At 37.9% G+C, this 14,318-nt stretch overlaps 1 protein-coding gene across 2 annotated transcripts in view; it reads left to right on the top strand.

The window, feature by feature from the left end:
- VWA5A (von Willebrand factor A domain containing 5A) overlaps positions 1-14,318 on the top strand; it is a 35,007-nt gene that overhangs the window by 2,072 nt on the left and 18,617 nt on the right. For both annotated transcript variants that reach the window (XM_029956976.1, XM_029956975.1), the window contains exons 2-10: positions 1,116-1,173; positions 1,293-1,495; positions 1,800-2,022; positions 2,146-2,321; positions 2,616-2,730; positions 6,199-6,368; positions 6,856-6,944; positions 7,148-7,292; positions 8,324-8,403. In XM_029956976.1, the coding sequence (XP_029812836.1) occupies positions 1,131-1,173; positions 1,293-1,495; positions 1,800-2,022; positions 2,146-2,321; positions 2,616-2,730; positions 6,199-6,368; positions 6,856-6,944; positions 7,148-7,292; positions 8,324-8,403 (1,244 nt within the window). In that variant the 5' untranslated portion in view covers positions 1,116-1,130. The remainder of the gene's footprint in view (positions 1-1,115; positions 1,174-1,292; positions 1,496-1,799; positions 2,023-2,145; positions 2,322-2,615; positions 2,731-6,198; positions 6,369-6,855; positions 6,945-7,147; positions 7,293-8,323; positions 8,404-14,318) is intronic.

Raw genomic sequence — 14,318 nt, 5'->3', positions numbered from 1 at the left:
AAGGTGACCAGTGATTCTGTTCAGAAAGGTCAGAGAGTAGCTTCCATGGATACTTGGGCCAGCAACTAGGGCCAGACCCACCCATTGATTCTCTGGGAAGAATCATAATGTAAATCATAATCTAGGTATGTAAATTTATCTCCTTGTTACCATATCACATGAAATAGTTGTCTAAGATTATAATAATATGTGGAAGATATGGTTAGGATGGCATGATTTAAAATAGAGGTCATGTTGCGTATGTGATATTGATACATATATTAGACTATCTTGAATGGAGGAAATAGTGGTTTCAATTATGAGCCCCCAAAGAAAAGTCACAAGGTAAGTGATTTTAGTTGCAGGGGACCATTATAGATAAAGAGTGCAAGTCTCTGGGGGCACCTGGGTGGCTCAGTTGGTTAAGTGGTCAACTTCAGCTCAGGTCATGATCTCACAGTTCGTGAGTTCAAGCCCCAAGTCGAGCTCTGTGCTGACAGCTCAGAGCCTGGAGCCTGCTTCAGATTCTCTGTCTCCTTATCCCTCTGCCCTTCTCCTCCTCATGCTCTGTCTCTCTGTCTCTCAAAAATAAATATTAAAAAAATTTTTATAAAAAGGAGTGCAAGTCTCTGTATAGCATGATCCAAAGTAACAGCAAGGTCTATTTAACAACTGTTAACAATTACAACAGGAGCAATACTAGTCTGTTGTTATTGATTAAATGCTTCCTGTGGACCAGGCACTTTTCTAAGGACTTCACATATATCAATAGGTATATGGTTTTCATTTTAGAAAGAGAATACTGAGGTTCAATAAGTTAATTACACTTATTCCATATATAGTACCTAAGGAATGGTATATTTGAAAGAGTGGTACTTGTATTTGAACCAGCTTCAGGGTGTTTCAGAGACTTTCTGTTTAGTGGGTTGTTGGTGAAACTTAGAGCTTCCCCACCTGGGTGTGGCATTTAGAAGGAGTCTTACTATTGGCCTCTGTGTCCCCTTCTTCACAGCTTCTTTCTCCTTCCCATTAATCCTCTGAATATATGCTCATGCCAGAGAGAAGCACATAATGTCTGGTCTTTGCATGGGTAATCTCCAACATATCACCGTATTCATGATGTGTGTTTCCCACAGTGACCCTGCATCACCATGGTGCGCCCTTCTGGCCTACTAAACCGCAAAGAGGAGCCAGGTAAGCATGATTCATGACCCTTACTTACCATTGCATCTTTGGCATCTAGCTCAATGCCTGGCCTGCAGGAGGCCTTCTGGGAAAGTTTGTTCACCACTTGAACTCTGGTCTATCTCTAGTGCCATTGAAGAGCATCTGTGTGACCTTGTCCATTCGTGAGTTTGTGGCTGGTGTGTCTGCTACCTTAAACTATGAAAATGAAGAGAAATTTCCTTTGGAGACCTTCTTTGTATTCCCCATGGATGAAGATTCAGCTGTCTACAACTTTGAGGCCATGGTGGACGGGAAGATAATTAAAGCAGAATTAAAGGATAAGAAGAAGGTACCAGGGATGAGTAGATTATCTCTTCCCTTCTTATTTCCTTAATGCATACTCTTAAGATCTCTAGCAAATGCAACATGACAAAAAATGCTGAGGTTGAATGCACTTTTCTGCTATTCCTCTGTAACTGCTCTTTTCCTAAAATCATGTGGAGGGACCAGTTCATCAGGCATTCATAGTACAGCTGTGAGCTTGGCAAGACCAATCACAGGGCTTCTCCGTAAGTCATCCTGTTTTGTACCACTCATCTCTTCATTCAGCCATGCCACCTTTGATATAACCTTCCTTTCCCTGTTATCCTTAGGCCCATAGCCTCTATGAGAGTGCCATCAGCCACCGCCGCCAAGCTTTCCTCCTGGAGGAGGACATGTGCTCCAGGGACGTCTTTTGTTGCAATGTGGGGAACCTGCAACCTGGGTCAAAGGTGGCACTCACTCTGAAGTATGTGCAGGAACTGCCCCTGGAAGTAGACGGGGCCCTGCGCTATGTGCTTCCAGCTGTCTTGAATCCTCGATACTGCTCCTCTGGTGAGTATTCTTTCCTTTTGAATACAGGTGGTGGGTGATATAATTTGGGAAAGCCCCCCCAAGCATCATAGGGGCAATAAGAAGTTTGAGAAGGGACAACAGAACTAAGGTAACTTCTTGTAGGATCGCCGGTGGACAGTTGCCTTAATATGAAGACTCCCATAGTCCCTTTGGATGAGTTGCCCTATGCGTTCAGTGTGACTGCCACTGTCAGTTCCCAGCATGGCATTGATCGGATCCAGTCCAACTGCCCCTTGCGTCCTACTGAGTACATTGGAGATAAGAAGACTTCTGCCCAGGTAATTCATCAGAAAGTACTGTTGTTGCCAACACCCCTGTACTTTGAGTTCTGACATTGTTCCTCACTCAATCTTTACAAAATGTTCCTTACTTTTCCCTATTAACTAGAGGGAGTCCCTTTTTGTTCCTTCTTTACCCCCACTTCTTCTCCAGAGCCTTCTCTCCATTCTTGCCCCTGCTCCCGACCATGCTCACTCAGGGAAGAAGCTGGCAGCCCACAGCTCTGACCTCAGCCCCAGGTAGTAAAAGTGGCGATAGTTCTAACATGGCTCTTTTGCTTGTTCCCAACTCAGATTTCCTTGGCTGATGGACACAAATTTGATCGAGATGTGGAACTCCTGATTTACTACAGTGAGGTGCATACCCCCAGTGTAGCTGTGGAGTTGGGGAATCCTGAAAATAACCCAGGTATTTTCTTTCTCCCTTTGTAGTTACCTCCTAAAGGGTAACTCTTGTCTTGGAATTACCCTCAAATTACCCACACTTTACTTTTCTCCTGTCCAGTAGTAGGTAAAACATTCAAATAGCTTACATTATGGTTTACAAAAATGGTTAGATACAATGAGTATCATGTAGTTATGTCTTAGAGGCAAATTAAATAAATCAGTAGATAATTGGATCAAGGACATGAACAAATAATTCACAAGGGGAAATACAACTAGTTTAAAAACATGAATGACAATAATCAGTCTCTACAAGTGCAAATAAAAATAAAATAAAATGAAAATAACTGGAAATGTGTACCGCTTAATCCCTTTTACTTATTTCTGTTATATCCCCTTATCTATTACCTATGGTACTATGATGTACAAACTTACAGTTGCAAAATACATAAGTCACAGAGATGAAAAATAGATCACAGGGAATATAGTCAATAAGATGGTAATAATGTTTGGTGGCAGATGGCCACTACACTTATTGTGGTGAGCACCGAGTAATGCATAGAATTGTTGAATCATTATGTTGGGTACCTGAAACTAATATAATACAGTGTGTTAATTATACTTCAATAAAAAAGTAAATATTCATTTGTAGGGAAAAAATAAAATAAAGATAACGATGTGACATTTTCACTCTTCAAATTATCAAAGATTTCTGAATCCAATAATGCCTCATCATTCATCTCCAGAGATTTTTCATCTCACCCTAGTATCTTAATTTCCAATATATTAAGAAATTAGGTATAGTTCTCAATAACTTTAGTTTTTAAATTTCTTTAATTTCTCTTATTTCCTAAATTTTCCTTACTATGTGTGTACTGTTCCTTATGGGTAACTAGTATAACCCATGAGCCTGTTGCTCTCTTGGGCCTTCCTGGGTAGTCGTGTCCCTGGATTGCAGGGACCAAGCCTAACTGGAGAGGTACTGCCACTTCTGAAGCTTTTTTCACATCGGTGGAATGGAAGGATGCTTGGGGACAGTCATAGTCACAATGCTATAGCTTGGCTTAGGTTCTTACACCTGTAACTACACTGCTATGAAGACAGTTTCTTGTAGATGGTCCTCCAGAGGTCATCCGTGTCTCCCATTGTTCATGTTTAACTGGCCAAGGTTGATTAGAGGTCCCTAGTTTGCCCTCACTTGTTCAACCAGTTTTCCTCTGGGCCAGTTGTCCCTGCTGAGGCCCTTAGAGGGTCTCCCAACCTCAACCAGATTTGTTCCAGCTCTTCTTCCATTAAGCTCCATGCTCTGTCTTTGTACATTAATTCTGCCCTCTTGTACTGGTTTTGTCCTTTCCCTTTGGTGGATCCTCCCTTGGGTACCAATGAAATATGCCCATAGTAGTGACTGGTCTTCAGTCAGCATTATTTTAATCCACCAGAGAAAGTTTTATAATGCTGAATCTTAAAAGGCATGATTGAGATCTCAGTTCCTTTCCTTCTAAGAAGTTCCTTTGGCCCCTATGCAGATTCCTCATCTGTCCTCTATGATGGGCTCTGCAGGCCAGAGGGAGATATCGGGGCAGCCTTTATGATCTTGTGAGTCCCTTCTAGCAGGGCTGCTCAAATCTTGCTTTCTAGATCATGTATCTGGTCAAGATGACTTGCTGTTCCATCCATATAAGGAAGAAAATGAAAACTGGCAGCTTGGCTCACTAAAACCATTGAGAGTTTGCACACACATTTTAAAGTTTATTTATTTTGAGAGAGAGAGCAGAATCTGGGGAGGGGCAGAGAGAGAGGGAGAGAGAGAATCCCAAGATGCACTGCCAGTGCAGAGGCCAATGTGGGGCCCAAACCCAGGAGCTGTGAGATTATGACCTGAGCTGAAATCAGGAGTTGAATACTCAACCGACTGAGCCACCCAGGTGCCCCCCAAATATATATATTTTTAAATGTAGAATGTACTTGGCCATATTAAGAACATTATTTTGAAAAAGTTTTATGTATAATTTAATAAACATAACATAAAAATTGATAAAAATTTTTCCAAAATTGTTATTAAGAGCTTTACCAGACTTAAGGCCTAGGTTCAGTTCTTTAAATGCATGATATCACTGGACCCTTAACATAATCTTGTACTTGGATTGTTCAGATGAAGAAACTGAGGCTAGCAAGCAGAAGAGCTAAGGGCTTAAAATGTCTTATTTAAAGATGAGGAAGCAGAGACTTGTGAAGGTGAAAATAATTTGAGCCAAGCCAAAGGAATTATAGTAGAAATACCTATGAACTATCGTTCATTCCATATCTGGCATTTTTCTAAACACATCAAACATATGCACCTATTTCATTGTCATGGCAAACTGTCTAATTTACCAGTCCAGTGCCAATCCCACTTCAATCAGCTGCCCCTTTAAATAGAATGGAATTTACTTTGTCCATTAAAATAAAAAGCTACCCTTCCACTATGTATCCAGTAATCTGGATTTTTTTAGAAGTTATTCTTGAACCAGCATTCAAGGAAATATTTGATGAGCTGCACCCATTTTATTTGGAAGCCAGTTTGGTCATTGGGGTATCCCAGGGGTAAGAGATTAAAATGAGCCACATCCTATAGTCATATGGAATCCCAAGGCTACTGAGAATTTAAATCTGTAATCCTGGAATCACTTTATAACAATACGATACAGGAAATTCTTTGTCCTCTTTTAGTCTCTGAACTGTAAAACTGGAGTGGATATGATCACCCAGCCATTCTCATTTCATCTCTATCTCAATACTAACAATTCAATTCTTGCATCCGTTTCCACTAGTTCCTCAAAATAAAAGCAAAGCTTTGACAACCTGGTAACATGGATCGGTTTCCTCCATAGTGTTGTTTGGATGATGCTGTTACAGTGTCACAAACATCCCACTTCTGGAGAGTTATCAGTGAATTTTCATACCCTAAGCAGTGGACTTTCCTTGGTGTCTGACACTTACACTTTCAGCTTTGCAAACTGTCAACATAGGAATTGCCCATGAGCTTCATTATTTCAAAAGCGTAATTAAAGACGTAAACAAGGACTCACAAAATAAACTTCCTGTTGATTTGATTTGAAGAGAAGGTGTTTCTGCAAATAAATTAGCTCGACTCTTCTGGCAAATGCCGGAACATTTTAACTTCGTGCATTTCACTCATTTACGTTGTGCTGGGAAACTAGCATCCAATTATATATTTTAATTATTGGTTGTGCCTATAACCTCTACGTTCTGTTTTTTCCTTACATAGCTTTTCTGCTTCTCTGTCATTTATTATGTAATATCTTTAATAATATTAATATGTTTATTATATAATATTATCACATATCATATCACATATCATTAGTATGAAGAGCAAACAGTGTTTTAGATTCGGGTTTTCTCAGCTTCCTGTGTAACTGACTGCATTGATTCTTGGGGTCTTCAATCCTTGAGTTCCCTCTCATGTTCTGGTATCCTTATCTTTTCAAAATAGATGGTTTGATGAAAGATCCATCTGCAATGGTATGTTTCTACCCAAATATCCCAGAAGCTGAGCCATCAGCTATCTGTGGAGAATTCGTCTTCCTCATGGACTGCTCAGGAAGTATGCATTGCCCTATAAGTAAACAGGATAAATCACAGTTGCGCATTGAGGCAGCCAAGGTAAAGCTAGTTCCTTTATTTTTCTGGTCACATTCACAAATGAGGATGAATCTCAGGAGTTAAATTAGAGTCCATCTGGAACTTTGGGTGTGTTCCCCATCTGAGCTACATCTAACATGACCACTCTGAGGACAGCCTTGGAATACAAGGACCTGGAGTCAAGAACTGTGGGAAGGCCCACCCCCGTAAGAGATTGAGGGGCGCTTGGCTGGCTCAGTCGGTTAAGTGTCCGACTTTGGCTCAGGTCATGACCTCACGGTTCATGGGTTCGAGCCCCACATTGGGTTCTGTGCTGACAGGTAGCTCAGAACCTGGAGCCTGCTTTGGATTCTGTGTCTTCCTCTCTCTCTGACCTCCCCTCCTCACACTGTCTTTCTCTGTCTCTCAAAAATAAATAAAAAACATTAAAAAAAAAGAGTTAGATTGATAGGGTCTATGTGTCTGAGAGGATCCTTTCTCATTGTCTCCTTGTACTCTCTTCCTTCAGGAAACACTGATTTTGCTGCTGAAGAGTTTGCCTATAAACTGTTATTTCAATATCTATAGATTTGGATCTTCCTTTGAGGCATTCTTTCCGTAAGTTTCTAGAAAGCCTATAGAGAGCAAAAAGATACTTGAAAGAAAGAAGTAGATTGTTAGAGGGGTTACTGGCACAGTGTACTTTGGCATTGGGCATTTCAGGTGAGGTTGTTTATAATGGGGGGTCTCTCAATTCAGGGACTCAATACTCGGTGATGTTGAGCAGCTATCATGTCACTGGACATGTTTGTTTTTCTCAGGAATAGTGTGAAATACTCTCAGGATACCATGGAAGAGGCACTGAAGAGAGTTAAACTTATGCGGGCAGACCTAGGGGGCACAGAAATCTTGACACCACTCCAGATCATTTACAGAGAACCTTCCATCCCGGGCCACCCCCTACAGGTAGGAACTGGAACAGAGCCAGCAGAAGGTAACAGAGAGAACAAAATCTCTGTTCAAGAATCCATACCCCTGAGCTTGGTTGTAGGAATGTTAAAATAAGATATAAAATTCGGAATCTTCTATCATATAGTGAAGAGAATGAGACAAGAAGCATTTTTTTTTACAATGTATTCTAATTATGCTTTTATTGTTTTAGTCTTTATGCAAAGACTATCAGTGATTCAGTGCCTGTTAACAGAAAAGGGGTATGAGTAAGAGTTTCAGAAAAGGATAAAGAAAAACCTTTCATCTTTATCTTTTACACCATGACACTGGCCACTCTCTCACCTTATTCATTCATTTATTTTTGTAATTTGAGGAAACTCTATTAACATTATATCCAGGAACCCAAATGACTCTGCTCAAACAAAAATACAGAAACAAAAGCAAATCATATGGCATATTGAACTCTTAAAAGCACAGTTGAGTTTGAATACAAGAAGCATTTTGTCTCTGAATTCTCTTGTCAAAACACACACAATGGAATGATACCTTTTCTTTCTTTCTTTCTCTCTCCCCTATATCTGCCAGAAACCTTATGGGCAAATCCCACCTCTTGTTTGGATAATGTGCTCAACTTTTTTTTATTTTTTATTTTTTTAATTTTTAAATAGTTTATTGTCAAATTGGTTTCCATATAACACCCAGTGCTTCTCCCCACAAGTGCCCCCCACCATGCACGAGACAAGAAGCATTTAATAGAATTTCTTTCCTTAGCTCTGTGCTGTGGGCTGTGGATGGGGGAAGTTGTTTACAGAGTCCCCCAAAAGCTTTAGGTGAGACAAAAATGGGGAGGTGATGAAAATCCCAGGTCTCAAGCAAACCATGTAAGAATGTGGTACAAGTGACCATGGAACATTAGGGACCTCACACCTGTGTGAAGAGGCATTAGTCTCTGAATGAAAATACTTGATTTGTCCCAAGGGCAAATTCTGGTATCTTAAAAAATGGTCTTCACAGAGATCTGATGAATGTCTTGTTTCTTTCTATAGCTTTTTGTCTTCACAGATGGAGAAGTTACTGACACATTCAGTATAATTAAAGAAGTTCGGAACCACAGACTGAGGCACAGGTAGGAAGAGAATGTGAATTCTAGGTGACTGACCTGGGTAGTGCTGCATGTAGTCTAGTGCTGCATTACAGAGGCAGGAATGATTCAAGAATTTTAGTTTTGCTATCTAAAATTTTTTTCTATATCATTTTCCCCCTCTCTAATAAAAGATAAAGATCATTTTCTAAATAACATCAATAACACCATGTCATTGTCCTTTATTCTTTCTAAACCATAATGGAAATAAAATTGAATAGTAAAACAGTTTTTAAAAAAGTTTTAAAATGGTTTGGGGCACCTGGGTGGCTCAGTTGGTTAAGCATCCAGCTTCAGCTCAGGTCATGATCTCACAGTTCGTGGGTTCAAGCTCCATGTCAGGCTCTGTGCTGACAACTAGCTCAGAGCCTGGAGCCTGTCTTCTGATTCTGTGCCTCCCTCTCTCTCTGACCCTCCCCTGTTCATGCTCTCTCTCTCTCTCTTTCTCAAAAATAAATAAATATAATATAACAATGTTTTGTTTATATTTGAGAGAGAATGAGACAGAGAGTGGGTGGGGAAGGGGCAGAGAGATAGAGACGGAATCTGAAGCAGCCTCCAGGCTCCAAGCTACCATCTGTCAGCACAGATCCTAACGTGGGGCTCGAACTCATGATCAGTGAGATCATGGCCTGAGCTGAAGTCAGACACTTAACCAACTGAGCCACTCAGTGCCCCAAGATAGTTTTTTTTTTTTTTTAACTATAACCATTCTTATCAAAGTAAAACACATAGAACTACACAAATCGTAAGTATACAGCCGGGTGAATCACAGAGTTGATCACTACCAACTTTTTCCTCTCCAAAGGAAATAGCTTTCCTGACCTATCACACCATGGATTATTTTTGTTTGTTTTCTAATAAAAATAAGTGAATTATACAATATGGTTTTGTTTCTGTATATCTTACTTCTTGCCCTCAGCAGTATGTTGATATTCATACCTATTTTTCATGGAGCCATGGTTAATTTTCATGGCTGTGTAGTATTCTATAGAATGATCGATATATATATATATAGTTAGATCTGCAGTTCACTTTTATTTTGTGTGTGTGTGTTGTGTGAATTGGGGCCAATTTTCATTATATTCTCATGTTGATATCATATTGACCCTGTGCCATTTATTGAAAAGTCCTCTCCTCACTGAGGTACACTGTCATTTGTGTCACAAATAAGCATATACATATGTAGTAATTGTTCCTGTATGCTTTGTTCCATCCCAATAGTCTATTTATCTAGACATGTGCCAATACTATACCAGATAAACTTACGTAGCTCTCTGACAAATATTGATTTCCAATAGAGTAAGTCTTCAACTTTGTTTTTTTTTCAAGATTGTCTCAGCTGTTCATAACTCTTTATATTTGTATTTTAGAATTCGTTTGTCAGTTTTTACCAAAAAAGGAGACTGTTGAGATATTGATTAGAATTGGATTGACTTTAGGGCTGCCTGGCTGGCTCCATCAGTAGAGCATGTGATTCTTGATCTTGGGGTCATGAGTTGAAGCCCCATGTTGGGCATAGAAGCTTCTTTAAAAAGGAGAGAGAATTGCATTGATTTTAAATTTAGTTTTGGGACAAGTTAGTATTTATTTTATTGCATATTCTCATCTATTTAGATGGTGTATCCATCCATTTATTTAGGTCTTTCTTGATTCTTCTAAGTGTGTGTTTCCAATATTTTATTTAAAAATTTAAACCTGTAGAGAAGTTGGAAGAACAGAACAATAGACACTCATACCCTTCTACTAGATGTCAGTGTTTTAGCACGTTTGCCTCATTTATTTTTTGTCTGACATATTTGAGAGCAAACCACAGATATTCTTCATATGCAAATAATAATGCAACTCATCTTCTAATAAGGACATCCTGATGAATAACCACAATGAAACTATTAAAGTCAGGATATTTAATGTTCAGATGATACTATCTAAATATAGGTCATATTTGCCAGGTTTTCTAATACTGTCCTTTGTAGATTTTTGTTTGTTTGTCTTTGCTTTTGTTCCCAGAGGAAATCCAAGACCAGACATTTTATTTCACTGAGATGTTTCCTTAATCTTCTTTACTCTGGGAGAGACCCTTAGATTTTCATCATCTTTCATGACATTGATATTTTCAAAGAGGACTAGCTAGTTATTTTTGTAGAGTTTCAATTTATGTTTGTGTTTGATTACTTAAATTCACGTTTAGGTTAATATTAAATATTTGGGGAAGAAATATTCCAAAAGTAACATTGGGTCTACTGATAGATTTGACCACTTTGTTAAAAGATGGTATCTGACAAATAACTTTGAAATTTTATAAACATCTTGTTTTCCACAAATGTTTACTCAGTAGATTCAGCATTCCTTGATAATTATTAGCCAAATGTTATTACTATCAGTTGTTACAAATGGTGATTTTTAAGTTCTGTCAACTTTTCCAGATTATTTGGCATCTTACTGTAAAGAAGAGTTTCTTGGGGCACCAGGGTGGCTCAATCCATTGACCATCCGATTTCAGCTCAGGTCATGATCTCACGGTTCATGAATTTGAGCCCCACATCAGACTCAATGTTGTCAATGCAGAACCTTCTTTAGATCTTCTGTCCCCCTCTCTCTGCCCCTCCCCCATCTTGTGCTCTCTAAAAAATAAATAAATGTTAAAAATAAAAGATTTTCTCTTTTCCTCTCTCCCTCTCTTTCTTTTGTTGTACCAATATATATTTTGGGATTCTTTCCCAATTTTGGATTATTTTTCAATTTTTTAAGATTCATTACTTTCAGTTTTCATTTAGATGCTCAAAAATTCCAGTTTTGGCTAGTGGGACTGCTTTTCACTTGCTCCTATGTCTTTTTCATGTGTCTCTTTTGGTTTTTGAATATTTCCTTTCTTTCTTATAGAAGAGTACAGACTCGTCTGTACTTTTCCATCCCTGTAGCCAGTTATTTCTACAAGAAGCCTTTCTTTTCATGAAAATGATAAGTAGAGGTCAATATTTAAATATTAGGTGTAACTTTGTTACTGGGCTGTTTTTTTGTTTGTAGCCATTTTTGGCAGACTGAATTAGAAAATATTAAAACAATTTGTTTTAACTGATGCCCCTACTTCCAAGGTAATAACATAACATTCTTTCTCTTTTTTCTTCTACTTCATATTTGTGTCTTTTTTCCTCCATGGCGAGAAACCTGGTCTCCCATAAAATTAGTAAATGTACTTATTTCCTTAATCCAACAATACACATAAAATCTCTCTGTAATGTTTTATCATTATCTGTGTAGAGGGCTTCTTACATTTGTTATTAGATTTTTCCCTAGGTGTTTGGTACCATTTTATTTTAATTTTTAAGTGTTTATTTATTTATTTTGGGGGGGCAGAGAGTGAAGGAGAGGGAAAATCCCAAGCAGGTCCCACATGGCCAGCACAGATCCAGACAGGGGCCTTGATCCCACAAACTGTGAAATCATGACCTAAGCCAAAATCCAGAGTTAGACACTTACCTAACTGAACCTCCCAGGCACCCCTGATACTATTTTAAATAGTATTTTTAAATCATTTTATTTAATGTGCACTTATCACTATATAGAAATTGATAATAATAGCTTTTAAAATTTACACGGACCTTTATTCAGTGAGTTAGCCTTATTTAAATGTTAATTCTAATAGTATATTTTAGATTCCTGTACATTTTCTGTGGATAAGTATGTTTCCAAATAATGTCAGCTTTACTTTTTTTCCTTTCCATCTTTATATTTCCTTGTATCTTTATATTTCTTCCCTTCCCTGTTGCCCCGGAAAAGAGCTTTACTACAAACCTGAATAGATGTGGTCATAGCTGTCATTCCTATCTTGTTTTGGACTAAAGAGGGGACATGTTCAACACTGCATCAATAAGTATGATTGTTGGTTATAGGTTTGTTTATTTGTTTGTTTGTTTTGGTAGATATCCTTTATCAGATTAGGGAAATTTTATTTCTGTTTTGAGAGTTCTTTCTTTTTTTATAAAAATCATGAATGATCTTTGAATTACATCAAATGCATTTTATGTATCTGTTGAGATGAGTGTATTATTTTATCCTTTTTTCTTTTAATGTGTGAATTATAATGACTAGTGTTAGACCAACCTTGTCTTTCTGAAATAAATCCAAATGAGTTGTGATCTATTAACCTTTTTAAATGTATTTTTGGATTCAGTTGGCTGATAAATTTAGGACTTTTTTTTAACTTTAGTATTTTAAAATATATTTTCATGAGAAATATCAACATATATATTTTTTTCCTACAATATTCTTGTCAGGTTTTGATGCCATTGTTATTCTGCCATCAGAAAATGAGCTAAAAATTGTCTATTTTATATTATCTGAAAGATTTTATTTATTAATGTTTTTAAAAAACAATTGTTTATTTATTTACTTTGGGAGGGAGCGGGAGAGGCAGAGAGAAGGGGAGACAGAGAGAGAGAATCCGAAGCAGGCTCTCCACTGTCAGCACAGAGCCCGATGCGGGGCTCAAATGCACGAACCATGAGATCATGACCTGAGCTGAAATCAAGAGATGCTTAACCAACTGTGGCACCCAGACGCCCCTCTATTAAATGTTTACTAGAAGTTGTCAGGAGGCTCTTTTTGTGGGAAAGTTTTTAAATCTCTTTCATTGAAATGAACTTCCTACTTTTATACGTTTTTGGTTTTTACAGGAATTTGTATATTTTATCTAAATTTTAAATATCTTTGCATAAAATTCTCTTATGCTATATTGCCTTCTTCTGTTGTTAAATTTTGTAAATTCTGTGATATATTACCTTTTTATTCCTGATGTTGGTTATTTGTGTCTTCTCTGTTTTTTTCCTTGCCCTAAATGTGTGTCAATTTTAATAATCCTTTCAGAGCACTTTTGAGCTTTTTATATCAATAATGTCGTTCCCATATTAATTATTTTCATTTCTCCTTAAATTCTTTGAGTTTATTGGCTGTTCTCTTTCTAACATCTGAGGATGGATGCTTAGCAGTTGAGTTTTAGACTTCCCTTTCTTTTTTAATATATGTTTTAGATCTATATGTTTAAACATATATATCTGAGTCCTTAAATTTGAATCTGTCATTTTCCACTGGTATCCACTTAAGAGTAATATCGTCATGATTTTTTAAAGCCTAGGTTATTCAGAAGTATCATGTGTAATTTCCCACTATTTGGGAATTTTTCTATTCCTTTGTTAGTTGTCAGATATTTTATATGAAACGTTGTAGAGCTCCTCTAAGCCTCTAGACGATGTTCTCTTCCCTCTGTGAGGATTGACTCTTTCCTTCTGGTAGACTAGAAGCAGAGCATCCTAGTCCAATTAGAGTCAAATGAGTGTCAGTCACTTGACAGCTGGTTCATTTCAGATTCATCTCTACTTTTGGCATGTAGTTCTACAGGGTTGTTAAAAAAACCCAAAACCCTGAGGTGTCTGTAAGGGCAACTTCTCTTTGGAAAGTTCAAGTCTGAAAGTGCTTAGTTTTTCAGTCTTTCAAGCGATTTATTTTGTACTTGGCACTGTCTTCCAGGGTAACAGGATACCAGATGCCAATCTCATCTCTCTTGGCCTCTCTCCTTTCCCAGGTCATGGCCCATACATTCCTATTGTCTTTGTAGCCATTTGGTGTTTTCCAAAAGATTGTTAAGAATATTGTATACAGCTTTTCCAGGTCTCTACTGGCTGAAACAACGTTGGCATTGCTGTGAGCAGAGCTATCCTATGGTGTTCTCCTTTAGGTCAAAATCATACATTCAAGTTCCATTTCACCTGCTTGCTAGCTGTTTGGGTAAATCAACTAAACTCCCTATTTTAGTTTCCTCAATTGAAATGAAGATAAGAGCAGCACTCATGCGTTTGCTATGAGGACTAAAAGGGTATAGTTAAGTAAAGCATTAGGAACTG

This window comes from Suricata suricatta, chromosome 11 (genome assembly GCF_006229205.1).
Source record: "Suricata suricatta isolate VVHF042 chromosome 11, meerkat_22Aug2017_6uvM2_HiC, whole genome shotgun sequence".
Classification (NCBI taxonomy): domain Eukaryota; kingdom Metazoa; phylum Chordata; class Mammalia; order Carnivora; family Herpestidae; genus Suricata; species Suricata suricatta.
This window is presented reverse-complemented; position numbering and strand designations above follow the sequence as displayed.